The sequence below is a fragment of the Pyrgilauda ruficollis genome, unplaced genomic scaffold (assembly GCF_017590135.1).
Source record: "Pyrgilauda ruficollis isolate IOZ18807 unplaced genomic scaffold, ASM1759013v1 scaffold4, whole genome shotgun sequence".
Lineage (NCBI taxonomy): Eukaryota > Metazoa > Chordata > Aves > Passeriformes > Passeridae > Pyrgilauda > Pyrgilauda ruficollis.
Window position 1 is genome coordinate 4,533,512 of NW_024525489.1, and position 17,098 is coordinate 4,550,609.

General features: G+C 38.5%; 1 protein-coding gene across 4 annotated transcripts in view; it reads left to right on the top strand.

Moving 5' to 3' along the window:
- Positions 1 to 10,465, top strand: part of UBR2 (ubiquitin protein ligase E3 component n-recognin 2) — a 57,860-nt gene extending 47,395 nt beyond the window's left edge. For all 4 annotated transcript variants that reach the window (XM_041477316.1, XM_041477319.1, XM_041477315.1 and 1 more), the window contains exons 39-47: positions 499 to 634; positions 1,261 to 1,351; positions 2,092 to 2,222; positions 2,886 to 2,994; positions 3,240 to 3,296; positions 4,795 to 4,872; positions 5,143 to 5,313; positions 5,993 to 6,094; positions 6,880 to 10,465. In XM_041477316.1, coding sequence (XP_041333250.1) covers positions 499 to 634; positions 1,261 to 1,351; positions 2,092 to 2,222; positions 2,886 to 2,994; positions 3,240 to 3,296; positions 4,795 to 4,872; positions 5,143 to 5,313; positions 5,993 to 6,094; positions 6,880 to 7,021 — 1,017 coding nt within the window. In that variant the 3' untranslated portion in view covers positions 7,022 to 10,465. The remainder of the gene's footprint in view (positions 1 to 498; positions 635 to 1,260; positions 1,352 to 2,091; positions 2,223 to 2,885; positions 2,995 to 3,239; positions 3,297 to 4,794; positions 4,873 to 5,142; positions 5,314 to 5,992; positions 6,095 to 6,879) is intronic.
- The last annotated feature ends 6,633 nt before the right edge of the window (positions 10,466 to 17,098 follow it).

The following is a 17,098-nucleotide window of genomic DNA, read 5'->3' on the forward strand; positions in this document are numbered from 1 at the left end:
TATTTCTTAATATATATTACTAATGTTTTGATCCAGTAAACACTATGTAAGAGCTATTGAAAACTTTCTCTTTACTCTGGGTTAGAAGCCTTTCAAAATGTTCAGGTTTTTAGTATTTTTTCACTTCTCAGTACACTTTGAAGACTTTTTAAATTTAATAAAAGTATTAAATTAAAGGTTTTGAATAAAAGTATTCCTTTTTGTAAATTAAAAAGGGGTAAGATGAGACGGAATGCATACTCTTTGTCTGTTAGAAACCCCAAAATGCATGAAAACCAACCCCCCCCCCCAACAAAACAAGAAACCCAAAAAACCAAAGAGACTCAAACCTTTCCTGATAGATAATTGTTGTTCCCTTAAATAATGTCTGTGTAATGAGTTTAAAAATTAGCCTTATGTAGTATGCTGCATCCAAGGGGTGTACTTGCAGCATGGGCAGAGAAAAGGAGAAGATTCAAAAGAAAAAGAATGTACCAATTTTCTTGTTTCCTTTCACAGGTAAGCTTGGTGCTCTCTTTCCCTGCCATACATTGTCAGGATTTTTCAGGGGTTAGTCTTGGCACTGGAGATCTTCACCTGTTTCATCTTGTCACTATGGCACACATAATACAGATTTTACTTACCTCATCAACAGGTAATGCCACTTTGTCTCAACTTCTATTGAAACAATTCCTCCAGTCTTTACTCAGGGAAAAGCTATGGTGCTGCTGGTAAATGTGTGCAGTTTACAGTTACAAAATAGAATTGTTGGTGCTGTCTTTGAGCCCACAAAGAGTACTGATAAATTGTACTCATCAAAGTTCAGTCACGTTGTCTTTATTGCTCTACTCCAGAAGTTTCTTGGGGCTTAGCTAATAATGAATCCTGGCTTTCCAGCTACTGTAGCAGTACCAGGAAATGTTTATTGCAGGCTTGGCTTAGGCATTGGGTGATGAACGAGTTGCAGTTAGCAAAGTAAGGAATGTATCTCCTGGCAAGAGGAGCTGGATAAGATATAGTTTGCCAAAAACAAAGTACTCCAAGCACGTATGTCAAAAAACCCAACCAACTGAACAACTAAACCAGCACCTCACTGGAGCTGACAGTAGCACAAAATTACCACATAATATATGCTGCAGAAAACTGCTGTCCAGTACCTCATATTCTGTCTCAGTGGGATACTTCACTTCGAGCATTTTTGTCAGAACTTGAAAAAATACATTCTTGTTGTGTAAACGTGTATATATGAAACAATTTGTTAATTAGTTATTTCTTCTTCAGAAGAGAACGGCATGGACCAAGAAAACACTAACAGTGAAGAGGAAGTAGCTGTGCTTACATTGTATAAATTTCTTTGCCAGTGTACAGGAAGGTAAAACCATGACCTTTTGATAAAATTTTATTCATTTTTCTCCCTCCTGAACTGAACATTAACTACTGACTGAATTCTGTATACTAGTGCTGTTAAAGATGACACTTTTAACTTGGAAACTCTTACATCTTGTTTCTAATCCAGCACTTCTAGATTCACTTAAGTAACTATTCCTGTAAATTCATCTGTGATTAGGAAGATACCTGCTCATAAAGATTGTGTTTGGAAACAATTTTTTTAGTCAGTTTTCAGAATCTGGAATTGGCAATGTCTGAGTACAGTTAGGATGGGAATGGCTTTGAATGGAAAGGAAGTAGGTTTTAGGTATTAGGAAGAAGTTGTTTCCTGTGAGTGTGGTGAAGCACTGGAACAGGCTGCCCAGAGAAGTTGTTTATGCACCATCCCTGGCAGTGTTCAAGGCCAGGTAGGATGGGGCTCTGAGCTGGCAGGGGCATTGAAATGAGATGGTCTGTAAAGTCCCTTCCAACCAAAACCATTCTGTGATCTGAAATGTTTATGCAGACTTCTCCTTAAATTACTGTCTCAGTTGGTTACATTTTTATGAATCTCTGGTTTGTTGTTTTTCCTAGAGATTGCTTTGAAATAAACACTTTGCATAGTGATTGTTTCAGCTGAAGTCAGCAATTTAGTATGCAGTGTGACTGCTGACTTACTAAATATAGCTCTGAAACTGAAATGATTAAATAAAAGCAAACTTTTTTTCCTTTAATTCTCTTAAGTGCCTTGAAAGAAATTTCCTCAGGCTGGCACCTGTGGAGGAATCTAAAAGCTGGAATCATGCCTTTCCTGAGATGTTCTGCTTTGTTTTTTCATTACTTAAATGGAGTCCCAGCACCCTCAGAAATTCAAGGTATTGTCTGCTTTGTATTAAATCAGTTTTCAAGACATAAACACTAGTGGTCAAAATAAATTACATTTAAACTCTCTTGTCTGAAGAAGCTGATCGGGCTGAAGAAGCTGAAGGGCTTCATATCAGTGAAGCATCATATCAGCATAATGAAAAAGGAAAAAAAATTTTGGTTGTTTTTAACATGTATTTTTAATATAGGGGTAAATGCCATTCTAGATTACTTAAACTAGATTGATTCCCTTCTTCTTAATAATGAAATTTTGATTGTTTCAAAGCTCCTGTGGATTGTTGTTTTCCAATGAGACCTGCTTTTGCTTGCATTGATTTCATTCAATCAGCATCGGCTAATAATTAATATTAAGGCCAGGTAGGATGGGGCTTTGAGCAGCCTGCTCTAGTGGAAGGTGTCCCTGCCCATGGCAGTGGGGTTGGAATGAGATTGTCTTTAAGGTGCCCTCCCATCCTAGTCATGGATTGTTATGTCCATTATATACTATTATATCTGTAAATTCACTATGTTGCACCCAAGATAATCGATGTTGGTAACATTCTTTACTGTCCTCCACATATGGCATATGTAGGGATAGCATGTAAATCTGAAGGTGGTCATAATAAACATTTTAAATACGAAGTTATGAGAATTACACCTTTTTTGTTTTTCAGTAAACGGAGCAAACCAGTTTGAACACTTATGTAGCTATCTTTCCTTGCCAAACAACCTCACTTGCCTTTTTCAAGAAAACAGTGAGATTCTGAACCCGTTAATAGAAAGGTAAGTTGTGTTTTTGTGCTTAGTTTTAATATAATAAAGAATCCTGCATAAGATAGTAGTGTAAGTATTCTCCCAGGAATACCTATGGAAATGAATCATAAGTTTTGAAAAGTGTTTATGAAAGAAGTATTTTGAGAGAAACCATTTTGGTTGCAGTGGTTTCTTCATAGATGTACTTTGGATTTTTTGCATATTTGTATTTTTATCATCTACTGAAGTTAAAAGCCTTTTTTTTTTCCTTGTAGTTGGTGCAATAACAATGAAGTAAAAAGATACCTGGAAGGCAAGAGACATGCTATCAGGTAAACATAAAGAGATTTTAAGCAGAGACAGGGGAAAAAAACTTTAATGTTGCAGCTTTCTCCGAATACTTTTTCTAATGGGTGTTTATAATAACATAATATCTGTTCTGCTCTATTGAATAATAAAGATATTAGGGAAGAAGTGATTCTTTTTAATATTGTAAGAAAAGGAAATATTTCTTAAATGAGTAGATTCTAAAGGCGAAGTTTAATATTGGGGGTTTATTTAGACTGATGTGCAGTCATAAAATTCTATCTCATGTTTCCTATTACTTTGTGCCTTCTGATGCAAAAAATATGATGTTGCTAAAAGATGTGTATAACCTTTCTTTAAAAATACTAGGCATTGAAGAGCTTTTTAAATTGTCTTTTTAAAGAATCCAATTCCTTCAGTAAAGCCAACACCAAATCAGTTGCTGAAAAGAAAATCAGCTTTTCATACATTTGTTCTTGCTGCACAATTACTTTGAATTCAGAATGCATTTAATACTTAGTGGGTGTAGAAAAGCATTTAGGGTGTTGTTCTTTCTGAAGGCTGGGTAAAAATAGTGGTTAACAATTATCCTAATAATTAGAAATGAACATGAAGTTCATGGTGCTGTCATTAAAAACATATACCTGCTTTTTAATCTCCTGTGCTAAATCCATAAAGTTAATTTTTAACATTATGCATACAATAAGACTGTGATAAAAATAAAAATTAAACACTCAATCTGTGAAACACCAGACCATTAACAGAATTTCATACACAGTAAGAGTACTTTGGTTGTGTAATTGATTTCTTGCCACATGTAATTGTTGGGATCTTTTCTATGTGTTCCGTTTGCTGATTCTTATCTGCTCTTCCCAAGCTTATGTCTAACTTGACAGTGATTATTTCTTTTTCCTCCCAGCATGTTCTTGTACATTGTTTCTGTTGCAAACTCCTGTTTGCATTTCACAGTCTAATTTGTATTATTTCTAGAATTAAAGATTATTAGAATTTTGTGCATAGTATCTGTTACTTTTAAGTATATTTCAAATATATAAGTATTTGATATTAAATAGGTCTTTTACATAGCATGCGTATTTCATTCTCTTCAGGATACAAGTTCCCTAAACTTGAAAGTCAGACTATTTTCCATTCAATATCAGTGACAAAAAGAAAATACAAACAAACTTATACAGGAGAGAAAAAATATTTCTTTAAATCTCTAGTGACCTCATAATTAGGTTTGCTAAAAGCATACAAATTACATGTATTTTCCACCTCTGCGTTTTCTCAAATTCATAAGAAATACGACTAAGAAATGGGGAGGTGTTTTATTAGAGAGATGTTGTGTGTTCGTCTTTTTATGTGCTACCATTTTACTCAAAGAATGGCAGAAAAGAGGGAAACTTAAAAAAATTAATTACTCACAGATGCTGTTTAGATGAGTCAGGAAAACATGAATGAGTTTGAAGTTGCTTGTGTATTATTCATTGAAATATGAGTGCTGATTTTATTGCTTTATTCTAGCTATGCAAGAGAATCCAACAAATTAATAGACCTTCCGGATGACTACAGCTGCCTCATTAACCAAGCATCCAATTTCTCGTAAGTTGTGTGCAATTACAGTGAGCACCCCAAAGTCTGCTGCTCCTTTCATCAGCTGGGAGACCTTTAACCTGAAAGTCTCAGACAGTTGTGTATGGAATCATAAAGGGCACATAGCATTTATCAGTCAAACTGCCCTGTATTTTAGTGAAACAGTGAAATAGAAATTTTAGCCATTAACTGTATAAATGTTCAAAAGTATTTCTGAATGTTTTTACTATCTAGAGTTTACACATACAGTAGGTTTCTTTTTTTTTTTCCTAACAAAAGGTGTCCAAAATCAGGTGGTGACAAAAGCAGAGCCCCAACATTGTGCCTTGTGTGTGGGACCATGCTGTGTTCTCAGAGTTACTGCTGTCAGACTGAACTTGAAGGGGAAGATGTTGGAGCCTGTACTGCACATACATACACTTGTGGTTCTGGAGTGGGCATATTCCTTAGGTAAGGAGCTGAACAGCTCTCCTCTCATTGCTGCGTTAGATGGTGTGTATAGTCATTAAATTAATAGTTCTATAAATGTGATTGCAGGCAGTGTTTTGTTAACAACAGGATTGCTAAAAACTAAAGTGTATTCATCTTCCTATGCTTTGGTGTAAGGTTCAGAGGTTGCTTCTTTGAAGATAAAATTTCAAAGAAAGTTCAAATTTCATTTTCAAGGGAATTTGTTTTGCCTGTGCATTTATTTCTAGTCAAGTATTACAAAATGATGAAGGTAAATACTTTGATTTTTTTACTGCTGTTGCTGGTGAAAACACAGAAATTAATTTTAGTTGTCTTCCTGCATACAGGGAAGGGTTAGATAATGTCTATTTTCACTTGGGCAAAAATTAATAAGAAACAAAATTGTTTTATTTTTGTGTAGTTCTCTTGAATATTTTACACAGACTGCAAATATTAAGACATGAAATGACATTGTTTTTAACTGCTACTGAGGAGTTATTAGAGGAAGAGAATGAGAGATGTAGTTTTAAAAAAATGTGCTTTTAAAAATATGTAGATGAAGATTATACAGAATGAAAGTAGGTAAGAACTGGAAAACAGTATGGAACTGGAAAGACAGTATGAGACACTATTCACCTAAAAATCAATACCTAAAAATCTTCTCTCTGTTTCTGTCCAGAGTACGAGAATGTCAGGTGCTATTTTTAGCTGGGAAAACAAAGGGCTGTTTTTATCCTCCTCCTTATCTTGATGACTATGGAGAGACAGACCAAGGACTCAGGTAAATATTTAAAAAACTGCATCTTTTAAAGACAGGAATTATAGAACTATCTATAATTTGGAAAAACAACTTTTTTGTTATTTTTTTATTTTGATTATATAGGTAACATTATTTTTGACAATGCTGCTGCATCTAGTATCTTCAGATGTTTTAATGCTAATACGTGGGTTTAGGTCAAAAATATTTAATGGATGATCTTCCCCAAATTAAAAACAGTTGTCTTGAAAACTGCTTAAAGTTAAATCTTTCTAGCATCTGTGAAGTTGACTAGAAACTCAGGCTGAAAATTTCATTTGTATCTAGTGCATTTGTTTTTATAACCTGTGTTAATTTAATACCAAGTGGAAATACTATGATTTTTTTTTATTCAATGTGGTTGTTCTTTGTCTTAACTCCTATCTCTGCTTCCTATGTGAGGATAATTTAGGGACTTGATATTGTTAATACTTGCTAGTTCTGAAACTGGCCAAAATCAGAGAATATGAACTGGTTCAACCCAGAGAGGTTGCTAAAACCCTGCAATTGGAGTTCTGTGGGCTGGATATGATGTTCCCAGAGGCCAGAGGGAACTGTTGAGCTGTAAGGAAGGGGCACCAGACAAGGTGTCACTGCAGGTTACTCATCCAAATACCTATTGATTTGCTCTGATAGCAGAATAATGTTGAAGGGTTATCTAAATATTGTAGTATTTTACAGGGTTATCTAATACTTAGTGTGTCACACATGAGTGTTTGTGCTTAGTTGCAGTGTTTTATCATTCCTGATAAGTGTTATCTCCTTTTCAGACGTGGGAATCCCTTACATCTGTGCAAAGAACGATTTAAAAAGATTCAAAAACTCTGGCAGCAGCACAGTATTACAGAGGAAATTGGACATGCACAAGAAGCAAATCAAACTCTAGTTGGCATTGATTGGCAGCATTTATAATGATTATCTGCTGAAGACTGGAACTTTATTAAAGATTTTTGTAATTCAGTAAGCTTTTCAAAGGAGGGATGAGGAAAAAAGTCTAAGGAAACAACCCCCAACAAACTCAATCCTGTTATTTAATCTTTGTTTTACAATGTATTTCATAAAGATACCAATTAACATTAATCAAGTAAACTTCTTTCTATGTAAGCAAATTTTATTAGTCCTATAATTTGCACTGTGCTTCCTTCACAGAAATGTCTTGGGTTATGAACCTGGGCAAAAGAACTTAAGTTTCTGATAAAAAAAAAGAACGACTCTTTTTGGAAGTCTGACTGTGATTTTTCACATGAACTGAAGAGAAAAAGACTGCTGAAAGAGAAACTAGATAGAGCACAATTCCGGATTGTGTTTTGCCCCTTGCTAGTAATCTGAGCCGGTTTATTTATTATTCTGCATTTTAATACTTATGCTGTGTGTACATGCAATGGAATGAAGTAAGGAAGCAAATAATGTAGCAAATGGATGTTTCTGTCTGCATCAGTGGATAATTCACTCTTTCACATGGTGTATCTAAAAAGGATTTTGTCATTTGTACTCTTGCAGCTTTCTTGCTTCCAACTGTTTTTTGACTAAAAAAACCTAACACTAGCTTTACAAGTAAAATAATTTAATTTAAAGCTTTTTCCAGAGCATTGCACTCCTTAGAATTATGTAGTTTTTAATTTGAATTTAGCTGGGAAACCCTTTCACTTTCAATTACGTGATTGGTTATTGGTATTCAAGGATTGACATTGTGCTTTAGAAGTTATTTTAAGATGACAATAATATTTAAAAGTCACGAAAGCTAATTTTATGTTAATTTTCAGAAGCACAGAAGATATTTCTTCATTTTTGTTAAGAGTCAACTTTTAAGGTGCAAATCCCATCTTCTTTTTGTTGCAGATAAACTGAGTGGTTTCCTCTGGCTTTGCAGGGCCACAGTCACACTGCCCTTATTTTTGTTTTTGATTTTTTTTCCCTGTTGTCCCATCAAGTATATTTACTTTTTGGCTTGATTTAAAGCTCTGTAAAGATGTTTGCATATAGTATATTTTATAAATATATTCTATAACTGCAGATTTGCACTTGATATGAGGGTGCCTGAAGGCAGTGAGTTTTCTAGTTGTATGTAATTAGACCTCCAAGGTGTCTCTAAAAATCACATTATGCTTACTGGTTTAAAATAAATTCCATTATCTTTCCCTCTCCTATCTTCTGACAAATTAGTAAAATCTTAATTTACATAGTTCTGTTTCCTTAATAGTCTGTGGTTCTTTTAGTTAAGTCTTAATTTCTGACTGCGTCTCAGCCCAGATAAACAATTCCCTTCACTGTCTGCCAGGTCTTCAGTTACACTTGGTCTGACTGAATTGTTCCTATTTTTACAGATTTAATGCTTCAGATAAATTTTGTATATTCATGGTGTACAGGACAGTTTTTCAAACATTCAGTAACAGTATTGAGTGAAGATGTGAAGTATCAAATAAAGAAACTTGGCCAATGTGGATTTCCTTTTCTTAACATAAGTACAGACTGCTTTTGTCTCTCTTACCTGTCATAGATTGAATCATTTAAATATTGCTGTCACTTTTTAGGAAGACACATGGAGAAATTGCAGGGGAAAATGACATTTAATGCTCTATCTTTGCCCTTCCCTACTTAAGGTGGTTGACATACTAACAATTTTCTGTGCATGGTACTTAGAAATCCCACTTTTTTGATGATGTTACTATTCCTTTGCTTTTTAACCTATGTGCCACAGTTTCAAATAATGTGTAACTGCATTGAAAAACTCTTTTCCTGTAATGATAATATTAAAAAGATAATCAATGATTTTGACAGATTTCTCTGTGCAAACCAAAATACTGACAGCAAGAAGGATTTTTTGGTTTTCCTCTGGGATCAGAGTTGGATACTGCAACCACAAACCCTTGCAAAATACACAATTAATCTTTTTTTTTTTTTTTGCAATTTGTTCATTCTTTACTCAAGACTTCTGTTTTCTGATTTGTTTTGCATGTGTTTATATTAATGTAGAAATATTTATATATAACATTGTTTCAGTATCAGGGAAATAATATCTGTAATAAATTGGCTATAACTTTAATATTTATGAATTATGTGTACAGTCTAGAATATATTATGTGTGCGGGGGAAGGAAAAAAAGACCCAGCAAAACCCACAAAAAGTCCCAGATACAAAACCATCATAACAAAATACAAAACGAAGCTGAAAGCATCAAGTATGAGCTTTTCATGTCAACGTTCAATAAGTACTTTCTAAATGTTGTTTCTAGAATTTTGCTGAGCTTGTTCCTTCAAGTGTGCCCCTTGTTAATCACAAGCTGACAGAAATACCTGGATGTGCAATATCTGCAATTCCCTGGCTGTAAGTGTAAGATGATTATATTATTAGTGTCACTTGCTTCAGTCAGCTAAACCTTTCTTGACCTCTACCAAAAAGTCTAATCATCTTTTTAAAGGATTGTAAGTTACATTTTATAAAGGGATAAGGGTTGAGGTCCACATCAGTAATGTTATTATTTACTCTGTTCATACTAGAAGATAACACTTTTTACTCCCCTCAGTCTGCCACAGGAGGCTCAGTTTTACTCTGCTCAGAGTCTATAACCAAGATAACAAACACCTGATGCCTTCTGACTTGTGCCAAGAGCCAGTGCTGCCACAGCTCTTTAACCACTTCATGTGATGTTACAGGGAATTTGGCTGAGATTAAGTGCCCGTGGATTCTCAAGACTATTTCCATTTTCAGCTCTCCTCTGGTTCTCTGCAGCTTCCTCCCATGTCCCTCAAATCAGTCTTCAATACTGATCACTAAGCAAGTAAATTTCATGCCTTCCCACTTTATTAGCACTGGGAACAACCTGGTCTTGAAGGGTTCAGTGTGTTGCTGCACTATACAGTTCACTCCTTTTCCTTGGGACAGTGGACATGGGGTGAGCAGCTGCACAGACCCTTTTCTGTCCTTTCTCATTCAATGCGAACCCTGGCCAGCTCTCGTGCTTGAGCCCTGGCATCTCACTTTAAGTGTATTTTTATTTTTTTTTATTTCAAATGATGGTGTTCTGTTTAGAAGTTCTGTCTTGAAAATTATCTCCGTGGCCTGAATTTGTAGAGGAGAAACTGGATGCTCGATCCACCTTCAGCATTAAATCCCAGCTGTTTTCCTTTCTGGAAGGTTAAATTGTACAAGGGGAGTTGCACCTCAAATGTCTTCACAGTAGTGTCGTGTCATGATCAACTGAGTTTTCAATCAGCCTCCCTTCTGCCCTGGACTCTCCTCTGCTCCTTTCTAGGAATTGCCTCCAGCAGGAAGTGGTGATCCTCTATTTCCATTCTGCTATTGAGATTATTGATTATAGAAGTCAAATATGACAGTATTAAACAGTTTGGGCTTGAATATCAGCCCCTGTGGAATTCTGCTTGTAACTGGTTTGCTTCCAACTGTTCATTGCCACCCTCTGACCCTGAAAATCCAGCCAAGATTCTGTCCACCTTGCAGTCTGCCTAGTTTACATCTCCCCAAATTGGTTATGAGGATGTCAGAAATCATATTAAAAGTTCTTCTAAAGTAAGACATTTGCTGTACAGAGAAAGTCTTTTACAGCAGCAGAATATAGAAAAATAGGCACCTCTGGTAATAGCAAGAGATACTGGGCTCATCTTTGTGGGGTGCTGTGGGTCTTGGGATCTGAGTACTTTTGTATTGGAATCAGCTTAGCTTTTGTTGAGCCAGTCCTGCATCACAGTGGGAATGGAATGGTGCTTTTCATATGTTAACTGGCATTAAAGGAACTTTCATAGGGAAGCATCTCCTTCTCTACCATTAGCTGTTCAGTTCCTCAGCTCCATACAGTGGTGATTGCCCCAGAGTTCTTGATGCTGCATGGAGAAGGTTGCAGACTTTATGGGAACAGCACTGGATCCAGTTGTTATCCAGGCTTGCCTTTTGCAGGATGGCTTCCAGGTGCTGAAGGAGTGGTGCAAGCCAGGGAGCCTGCCAGCCACCCCTGTGCGTGCACAGCTAACACATTGCAGTTTGACTTTCCTTTCTCTGGGTAGCTGGTTCAAGCTGTGTGGAATGGCTTCCACGTCTCCTCAGGGACAGGCACACAGAAAGGTTGCTTAGCAGCGACGGGAAGTCGTACAGGCAAGTAGTCTTCAAGGAAATGTCTCTCTCACTATGAATTCTTCTTGGTTTGTTTTTTTTTTTCCTCTTGGGATTTGAATGTGGAGGAATTAGAGTAGAGTTGGTGTTTCTTTTTGGGCTGTGTTCATGCAAATGCAGGAATAATCTCTTGGGAAGAACTTTGTACATAAGTATTGCTGAAACAAAAGCTGTCCATCTGTTAGTGACTGATGGAAGCCACGTGGATGCATGGATAGCACGCTTTCATCTCCAGTTGCTGATAACTCGAGTTATGAGTGAGCTTTACCCTGTGGGAAGTGTCATTTGTTGGTTTGGAGAACTGGCCATGACTGATGGAAAGGCATCACTGTAAGCCTGGGATAACTACGTAAGAAACTACTTGCCTGCTTGGCTGCTGGGACTGCAGGGACAACACACACCACAGGCAACTCAGGAGCTTGGAGGCATGGCCAGGAGGAGCTGGAACCTCTCTGCCTCTCCTTGCTGCCAGCCAGCAGTGACCATGGAGTCTGGGGATTCTGCTGTTGTGGAAGTTTGAGCTATTGGGTCAGGGACAGGGAAGAACCTGGGGATCCCAGCCTTGGCTGAGGCTCTCCATCTGTCAGTGCTTTCCCTCAGACCAGGTTCTGAAAATTCATCCACTGGAAAACTCTGAGAGGCCTCACTGGACATCCCACAGAGCTGTGCTTTTCAGGCAGTTAAGCAGCTTTTTCCAGTAAGGGGAAGAAGGGCTTTAATTTTCCATTTTATTCCAAGGCTAAGGGTCAGGAGAGATAGTGATTCCTGGTTCTGTTCTGGGAGAATCAGCTCTCTAATGGCTAATTCAGGTGTGACTTATGAAAGAGCATTGAGCTAGTTGTGTTGATAATACTGTTTGTCACCTAATAGTAGTCAGTGTGTATTAGTTAGATGTGTTACAGGCTGATAAGAGGAATATAAGCTGCAGTAAAATAGTTCAAGTTTTTACAAAGTAGAGCCCTGTGATTACCCATGCATTAGGCATGCCTTGTACTCCTCTGCTCATGTCAGGGGGGTTTTGGTCTGCTCAGTGCCCCTTGTCACCAGCTGGCCCTGAGAAGTAGCTGAGTATTTATGATGTATTTATTTAGAAAGCTCAGTACTAAAACATTCTCTCACTTCAGCTTGAGACTCTATAGAAGGGCATGGTGATTTCTCTTATTGAAGTTCACTGTAGCCACCCACACACACCATGCACACCAAGGGGTGTGTGTGTGTCCAAGCAGTCTGGCCAGGACTTGGTGCTACAGAGGACAGGAGCAATGGCTTTTGGAAATGTCTTTTATATTCTTTGGGATTCAGTAGGACCTGTGGGGCTGTGTTTTGCCTCAGTATCCTGCTTCACCCATCCTAAATCTCAAGTAAGGCAGTCTGTTTTCTCTTCCTGTTTTGGGTGCCTTGGCTGGTACATAATAACATGAAGAGGAATGGCACACGCCACACTCTCTCCCTCTCGTTGCTAAAGCACAGGTCTGCTGCTGAGAAGGCGACTGTACCACGGCCATTTGGAGCTCAGGCTTCCTGGGCTGGGTGGAAACAACACATTTCTCAGCATCTTCCCACTTTATTGCTGTCAGTCACATCCCTTGTTATCCATACATGCTGCTCTTTAGAGGCTTGCTCAGTTATTTCTTCTGCTGTTTCATACATGTATGTTTCTATTCATACTTTGTGGCAGTTTTAACATTTCTTCTACAAATCTTTGTTCCACAGATAAAATCTGCTTTGCATATTTTTATCTTGAGTCTTTTGCATATTCATCCTCTTTTTTTTTCCTGCTCTTCTGCCACCTTTCCCCCTCTCCTGGCATGCAAACATTAGATGCCCAAATCTTACATCTTTGATGGAGAGATTTGTCAAGCACTCCTCTCTTGGAGGAAAAAAGAAGAGGGAGAGTATGAGGAGTTTCGCAGTGCGCCAGGTGTAGGAGCTACGAAATGGCAAGTACTGATCTTCGTCTCCATGACAGCAATGATTAAATGTTACTTTTTCATCAGTTTGTGAATATATATTTTCACAGTCTCTTTTCAGACAGCGTGAGCTTGGAGGTGGTAAGTTTTCCAGCTTGTCCTTTGCGTGGGATCCTGGAAGGAAAGCCAGACTGGGTAGAGAGCCCTGGGCAGGGTGGGACAGCTGAGCTCAGGTTAGGGATGGCATCTGTGCAGACCACTGCGGAATATTTTAGTGACTTACAAAACCTAAGTATGGATTTGAAATCAACCATGTACTTGAGGAACAATGTGTGAAACGTATTTCTGTACTTGCAGTACTCTTAAGTGTGGAGGATGGCAAAGTGTGTTAATGAATAGGAGAGAAGATTATGTAAAAATAACAAGGGTGAGGGGATCAGCAATGTGTTCACTGATGTAATTCACTGGTGTCCTCTAGCTAGAGATGCCTGCATTAGAAAGGTGTTGTTTGCTCCCCGTAAAGATAGCTCCAAGAAGCCTTGCAGTATTTTTGCAGTGATTGTATCAGTCTTGGAATGAATGTGCAATTTAGCACAAAATATACTAGAAGAAGAAAAAAAATCTGCAGTAACTGCTAAGCAGCTACTTCATGCTGTTGAGCTAGTCAGGCATCTCATCTGTATGTAATAATTCTTTCCAGGTCAGGTTTTGGTAATTCATAAAGTGCTCTAATAGCTGAAAGCTTGGAGCATGGCATGAACTCTGAAACAAAGAACTTTTGTGGGTTTTTTTTTCTGTGTACTACTTTGTAATGCAGTCTTTAAGATCCCATCTGTCAGCTTGAACCGGATGGAGCTGAAAACAAGGAATTTCGAGGGGTATTTTTCTAATGGAGTGGTAAATGCTCTACACTAGCAACATGTGTGTCACTTGGAGCATGCAGAAGCACAGAGTGTTCAACTGGGAGGCTGGGGGTAACTGCTTCTAGTGCCAACGTGTGTGAGACAAACATTTGTGTGTGGGCAGCATTTCAAATCGTTGGGCAGATGTGGAAGAGCAGTTATCCAGGCATTGAAAGGTGTCACATCCATTTAGGACAGCAAACCAAGACCTGATGTGGTTGCTCCACTGCACAGTGGGTGCTCAGGGTGGGATGCCCTGCTCCAGGCATGGCTGCTGAGGTGCACGTGGTTTCCAGGGCTGCAGCAGCAGTGGTTGTGGTGAGACGAGGAAGGGGTTGAATCCTGCTCTCAGAGATTCGGGATCTGCTTGTAAACCTTCACCAGTGACAGAGACCTGGACCTGGCTGAGAGGTATTTGAGGAGAGTGTGTGGCACTGAGATTGTCTACCTGTGTAAGCAGCACTCCTGGCTGAGTGCCACCTTGCAAAGAGGGAAGGGACAGAAAGTTGTTTTCTCCCAGTGGAGTCAGGGATATGGTGTGGTAGTAATTATTTGAAATCTAGACATACCACTGCAAGTTTTTCCCTGAATAAAATATTTCCTGAAATGCATTTGATCAATTTTTAGTATTACCTAATCTCAAAAATAATCTAAAATACTCTAAAATAATATAAAAACAACTAAGAGAAGTAGAGAATAAATTTGAATTTTAAGTCCTAATTACATTTAACATTCTGGGGTGAAAACAAGAAATGCTGTCAGAATTTACTTAAAATATGCCAACAACAACATTACAGAATCAATTTTACTTATGCTCTTGATTAATTTATGTAATTAATGAAAGATTCATTCATACAAAGCTGTGAATTCACCTTGTCCTTTTTGATATGTCCCCCCTGTGTTTTTGTCATTTTTAACCTTAGCTTGTTATTTGTGCTGGAGAAAACACATGAAAATGTGAAAACTCACACTCATCTGTCTAAGGCAGAGCTGTGCCACCCTCTGGACAGGTTATTTGGATGGCTGGGAAGGCACGAAGTGATTTGTGAGAGGAAAACTTTGTGTTTGGGGACTGTGTATGCCCTGGAACTGATGAACACAGCCAGAGTCTCCTTCCAGCCTGGGTATCCTGACATTGCTGCCTGGCTGGAGCGAGGGCTCTGTGCATCTCCAGCTGGGAAGAACAGCATTTCTTTGGTGCTGCTGTTAAATTCTGCACCATCGCAGACTTCAAAGTGACTTCTGTGGGGATTTTTTTTCAAGAACTAAACATTTTCACCCTATTACCAATGGAGTCAGTGTGGGGGAATTGTGTACCTGAGATTTAGTGCTTTGCTCTCCTTTCATCACCCTCCAGCTGCAATTGTGCCTTTCCAAGTTCCACATGCCCAAGTCTCCTCACTTCTGCTTTGCAGTGCTTGATTCTGTTTTGCCCAGGGATGTGCTGCTTGGTTGCCTGGTGCAGGGGGTGTGCATCAGTCTGGTGGCAGGCTGCAGAGCTGCCCTTTGGTCCTGACTTCACTATTTGACTGGTTCGTCTGATTCCTGCACCACCCTTTGCTCTGGAGAGCTTTGGGAACAAACTGGAAATGTACTTCCTCATGGTTTATGGGCTATCCTCTTAGTAGAAACAATCAGGCAAGAGTAGTTGTTTGCTTGTGCTTTTTGGGGAACTGGTGGCATAGGAGGTAATAATCCTGCTCAGCCTCCCTCTTTGGAGCCCTCCCAAATGTTAGGGGGGAACTGCAAAAAAGGAGTGTCCCCCAGGGCAGGGTGCTGCAGAGACTGTGATGGAGAGTCTACAAAGCTGAGCTCCAGGCCAGGGTTTCCTTCAGCTGTCCCACCTCACAACTGTGCTTTGGATCCAGATTCAGAAATACCTATGAAATGACATGGGAGCAGCAATGCAGGTTCTTTGAGAGAGTTGTTTTACTACTTCAGTGTTTCAGTCAGTCCCTGAACACTATAGGTCTGATATGAATCAGGAAATGGTCCATGTAGGCATGACTTCAGATTTGAGATAGCTGCATTGCTGTTGCCAGAAATAAATTTGCCTAAGCCTATGCCTTCCCCACAGGGGGCTGTTATCACATGGCTCCATTCTATTTTTCTGGCCTTATCTCTTAATTAACTAATCTCTAATAATGCTCTTTCTTTCTTTCTTTTTTTTTTTTTTTTTTTAATAAGCATTTGTGATCCGTCCCCTTTTTCCATTGATTATGCTAAAAACAGCATTGGCTTCTTTCACAAAACAAGCAAGCTGGGTGTAAATCAGGAACTGTTTTGCTGGGATCCCTTTTTCATTATACCAGCCTTGAAAATCTTCCCAGCCCATCAGCTAGGAGGCCCGTGGTGCCTGTGAGCCCGATATAGCATTCCCATGCTCTTTGCTAAGCTGCACACTTGTATTTCTGTGGCATTACCAAATGCCCAAGCCCATGGAGGCTAATCTTATCAATTGTATTAAGGCTACTTAGGAACTAATAGCTTTAAAGAAGCTGTTTATATTTCCTCCTTTAAAGCACTTTAGTCAATGTTCTGTGTCCCTTCAAATAAATGTCATTTGTAAAATAATGTATTTTTTGTCATTCTCTCAAAAGTGATATTTCTTAAGAGTTGACACTTCAAGGCCTTGGGCTGACTCTGAGGTCTGGGTACTTGGAATTAAGCTGCTAATCCATATGGAGGTACCTAAAAAGAAGTGGCCTGGTTTGCGTGAATTAAGTTCACATCCTTCTGAAGTTTATTAGTTTGAAAATCAGGGCACGGCTCTGGAAGTTGTCGGATTGCTGCAGGGAGATTTGACTTTGTGAGCTTTAGACTTAAATTTAAAATAAGAACAATGTGTTCTTTTGAATGTCCATTGCAAGTTCGATTTAAACAGGGGGAGAAAAAGAGGTTATAAACCCAGCTGATTGTCAAAGACCCTGAGGATGCCAGTGGTTTCACTGGTTCAGTATGACCAGAACATCACATTAATGGCTGTGAAGATGTTTTCATTCCTATGTACTACAAGAGGATGCTATTAAAATAGCACAGCAAATTCTGTTTCT